This window comes from Phaenicophaeus curvirostris, chromosome 2, assembly GCF_032191515.1.
Source record: "Phaenicophaeus curvirostris isolate KB17595 chromosome 2, BPBGC_Pcur_1.0, whole genome shotgun sequence".
Lineage (NCBI taxonomy): Eukaryota > Metazoa > Chordata > Aves > Cuculiformes > Cuculidae > Phaenicophaeus > Phaenicophaeus curvirostris.
The window spans coordinates 77,021,861-77,026,065 of NC_091393.1; the positions used below are offsets into that span (position 1 = coordinate 77,021,861).

Consider the following 4,205-nt stretch of genomic DNA (forward strand, 5'->3'; position numbering starts at 1 on the left):
AGGGTTAGCAGTGTTAAACATATGACTTACGCTTTTTTCTACCATTCTCTTTGCAGTCCAATTAAATTCAGTAAAGTACACTTGCTTGTGTTTCCCCAACCCATTAGAGAACATGGGGTAAGTCAAACCTGAACATGGTGTGCAACTTAAATTAGAAAAGGCATAATGAAACAGGATTTGAAAGACCAATTCGTGACTTTTCTTCTCAACTCGGTCTTCATAAGCTTAAGTTCTACCAGCTGCTCTTTGCTATGACTTAATGTTATGATTTGTTTTAATGCAGGGTTCTATATATAAAAAATACCAATGGATCATACAAGAAGTACACCTCTGTGATGATGGTGAGAAGCATCATCAAGCGTGCAGTGGTGAAAGGACTGAATCCAATGACAGGGCAAATCTCTTTCTGTCTGGGGGGCCTCTTGCAGTTCCATGTCTGCTGTACATTCATCCTATTTTTTTAAAAAAAAAAAAAATGAATGAAGAAAAACATGTATTATTTGCCAGGAATAATAAATCTTTTTGCATACGTGACAAATGATGAAAGCAGAAATATGAAGCAAATGGGGAACTTACATTAATATCAGATGTTTGGGTTAAATGAAACACAAGTGGAACAGAAGCAGCAGCTTGTTTTGGCTATAGGTATAGTGCTTCACATCCTTTGTTCAGAAACAGGCTTCTAGCTAGTACTGAGAAGAAAAGCAGCACAACGGTTCATCAAACAACAGCCTCGAGTGCCAAGGGGCATCAGGAGTGGAAATTCACTAGTTGGCAGCCACGGCTGTACACTTGCAGCCCAGAAAGCCTAGAAAGCCAACTGCATCCTGGGCTACATCAAAAGAAGTGTAACCAGCATGTCAAAGGAGGAGATTCTGCCGCTCTACTCTTGTGAGACCTCATCTGCAGTACTATGTCCAGGGATCTTGAGAGGAGGCCACGAAGATGATCAGAGGGCTGGAGCACCTCCCGTATGAGGATAGGCTGAGAGTGGGGATTGTTCAGCCTGGAGAAGAGAAGGCTGTGCACAGACCTTATAGCACCTTTCCAGTACTTAAAGGGGCTACAGGAAAGCTGGGGAGGGGCTCTTTATCAGGGAATGTAATGGCAGGATGAGGGATAATTGTTTTAAACTGAAAGAGGATGGATTTAGATTAGATATTAGCACGAAATTTTTTTAGTGTGAGGATGATGAGGCATTGGAACAGCTTCCTGAAAGAAGTTGTGGATGCTCCAGGTGTTTAAGGCCAGTTGGACTCGATGATCCGGTGGGTCTCTTCCAACCTGGTGATTCTATGATTCTATAGGTTTTGAGCAACCTCATCTAGTGGGAGCTGTTCCTGGCCACGGCGTGGGGGTTGGAATTAGGTGGTAACTTTGAAGTCCCTCCCAATCAAAACCACCCAAATGTTCTATGAAAAGCCTGTGCCTCTCAGGGCTGCCGCAGCCGACAGGGACAGAGACCACAGCACACGCTTTGCTACGGCTTTATTCGGGGCAAACCGGGCCAGGAGCAAGGCGCAAGTGGCTTTTTGCATAGAAACACCCCTCTTCTCCTCGAGTCCTTCCATGGGTCCCCGGTGCGGTGGGTCGCTAGATCCCAGCGCCGGGCCGGTAGTGCAGCTCCCGCTCCAGCTGCTCAGCCGTCAGCGTCCCGGCGATGGCAGCGCAGCCGGGGTTGAAGACGGAGTAGGCGCTGAGCTCGCCCGGCCGCCGCTCCGCGGGGCCGCGGGTGCCGGCGTACATCCAGTAGAGCAGCGAGAGGACGAAGAAAGGCAGCCCCAGCTCCAGCTCGGCGAACAGCGCCAGCAGCACCGCCCACAGCAGCACCTTCAGCAGCAGCGGCCGACGCCCCTGCGGAGGCAGCAGCGAGAACGGGTCACGCCAGGCTTCGAAGCCCGCGGAGGGGACAGGAGGGGGCGGCCGGGCACGCGGCTCAGGCCCCGCCCGCGGAGGGAGCGGCGGGACGCGCGGATCAAGCTCCGCCCCTCAGGGACGCGCACGCGGACGTGCCGGCGGGAAACGTGGCGGAGGCTCCGCCCCCTCGGGGACGAGCCCGCGGAGGGGGCTGCGGGGCACGTGGCTCAGGCTCCGCGCGCGGAGGGGGCAGCGGGACACGTGTCCGAGGCTCCGCCCCGCCCGCCGCGGCGCTCACCTCTGCGGCGGCCCCGCCCCGCGCTCTCTCGGCGGCTTCTGCGGCCGCGGCCTCTCGCGGCGGCTCGGCGGGGCGCGGCGGCTCGGCGGCCACGCAGCCCCGGGTGGCGCGGAACCGCGCCAGGCGCCCCTCCACGGCCGCCGCCATGGCCGCCCCGCGCCTGCGCAGCCGCCGCGCCCGGGGGCGGTGCCGGGGAGCGCTGAGGGCGGGCGGAGCCGCCGAACCGAGGCGGGTCCACGAATGCGGGGTAGGGTTTGGGCCCGTTGCTGGGTGTGTTTCACGTCCTGCCTTTGCCTCTCATAGTTAGGAGTGGAGCCCGCGGCAGATCCAGGTCCTGTTGTGTTCGATCTCTTTATTAATGACCTGGATGAAGGCATTGAGGGCACCCTTAGCAAGTTTGCGGGTGACAGTAAGCTGGGTGGAAGAGTCGCTCTGCTGGAGGGTAGGGAGGCTCTGCAAAGGGATCTGAACAGGCTGGACCGCTGGGCTGAGACCAATGGCATGAGGTTTAACAAGGCCAAATGCCGGGTCCTGCACTTGGGGCACAACAACCCTGTGCAGTGCTACAGACTAGGAGAAGTCTGGCTGGAAAGCTGCCTGGAGGAGAGGGACCTGGGTGTGTTGGTTGACAGTGACTGAACATGAGAAGGCCAATGGCATCTTGGCTTGTATCAGAAACGGCATGACCAGCAGATCCAGGGAGGTTATTCTCCCTCTGTACTCGGCCCTGGTGAGACCGCTCCTTGAATCCTGTGTTCAGTTCTGGGCCCCTCACCACAGGAAGGATGTTGAGGCTGTGAAACGAGTCCAGAGAAGAGCAACAAAGCTGGTGAAGGGGCTGGAGAACAAGTCGTATGAGGAACGGCTGAGGGAACTGGGGTTGTTTAGTCTGGAGAAGAGGAGGCTAAGAGGAGACCTCATTGCTCTCTACAACTACCTGAAAGGAGGTTGCAGAGAGGAGGGTGCTGGCCTCTTCTCCCAAGTGATGGGGGTCAGGACAAGGGGGAATGTCCTCAAGCTCTGCCAGGGGAGGTTCAGGCTGGACATCAGGAAAAAAGAAATTCATGGAAAGGGTCATTGGACACTGGAACAGGCTGTCCAGGAAGGTACTGGAGTCACCATCCCTTCAGGTATCTAAAAGATGGGTGGATGAGGTGCTGAGGGGCATGGTTTAGTATTTGATAGGAATGGTCAGACTCAATGATCCGGTGGGTCTTTTCCAACTTGGTGATTCTATGATTCTCTCTGGAGAAAATCTTCCCTAGAGGCTGAGAAGCACGGCCTTTTTATGGAATTGTGGAATCATAGAATGGTTCCTGTTGGAAGGGAGCTTGATGTTCTCATCCGCTTCCACCGCTTCCAATCCCTGTGCTGTGGGCAGGGACATCTCCCTCTAGATGAGATTGCTCAGCCTCACCCAGGCTGGCCTTGAAGACCTTCAGGGATGGGTCAGCCACGACTTCTTTCAGCAACTCATGTCAGCGCCTCACCACCCTCAGTATACAGGATTTCTTCGTAATATCTAAACCTACCCTCTTTCAGCTTAAAACCATTACCCTGATGTATGCCCTATTTTGTCTTGCTTTTTTCGTATTTCATATTAAGGCCCTGTTGAGGGGTCTAGGCAGGTTAGAGAGCTGGGCAACCGCCAACTACGTGAAGTTTAACAAGGGCAAGTGCCAGATTTTGCACCTGGGGTTCAGCAACCCTGGATCTACGTAGAGGCTGGGGACCAAAAGGCTGGAAAGCAGCCCTGAAGAAAGGGTTCTGGTTGACGGCGAGCAGCAGTGTGCCCTTGCAGCCAAGAGGGCCAACCGTGTCCTGGGGTGCATCAAGCACAGCGTTGCTGGCCAGCCGAGGGAGGCAGTTGTCCTGCTCTACTCCGCAGTGGTGTAGCCCCACCTTGAGTACTGTGTGCAGTATTGGGCGCCACAGTATAAAAAGGATGTAAAGCTATTGGAGAGTGTCCAGAGGAGGGCCATGGATTTGGTGAAGGGTTTAGACAGGAAGCTGTATGAGGGGTGGCTAAAGTCACTTGGTACGTTCAGCC

The 4,205-nt window shown here is 54.7% G+C and overlaps 1 protein-coding gene across 1 annotated transcript; it reads right to left on the reverse strand.

Moving 5' to 3' along the window:
• Positions 1-1,306: 1,306 nt before the first annotated feature.
• On the reverse strand, positions 1,307-2,320 carry SAYSD1 (SAYSVFN motif domain containing 1). The gene is made up of 2 exons (XM_069851011.1): positions 2,156-2,320; positions 1,307-1,854 (listed from the first exon to the last, which is right to left on the reverse strand). Exons 1-2 carry the CDS (start codon positions 2,300-2,302, stop codon positions 1,594-1,596), a joined length of 408 nt encoding a protein of 135 aa, XP_069707112.1. The 5' UTR covers positions 2,303-2,320; the 3' UTR covers positions 1,307-1,593.
• Between the last annotated feature and the right edge of the window lie 1,885 nt (positions 2,321-4,205).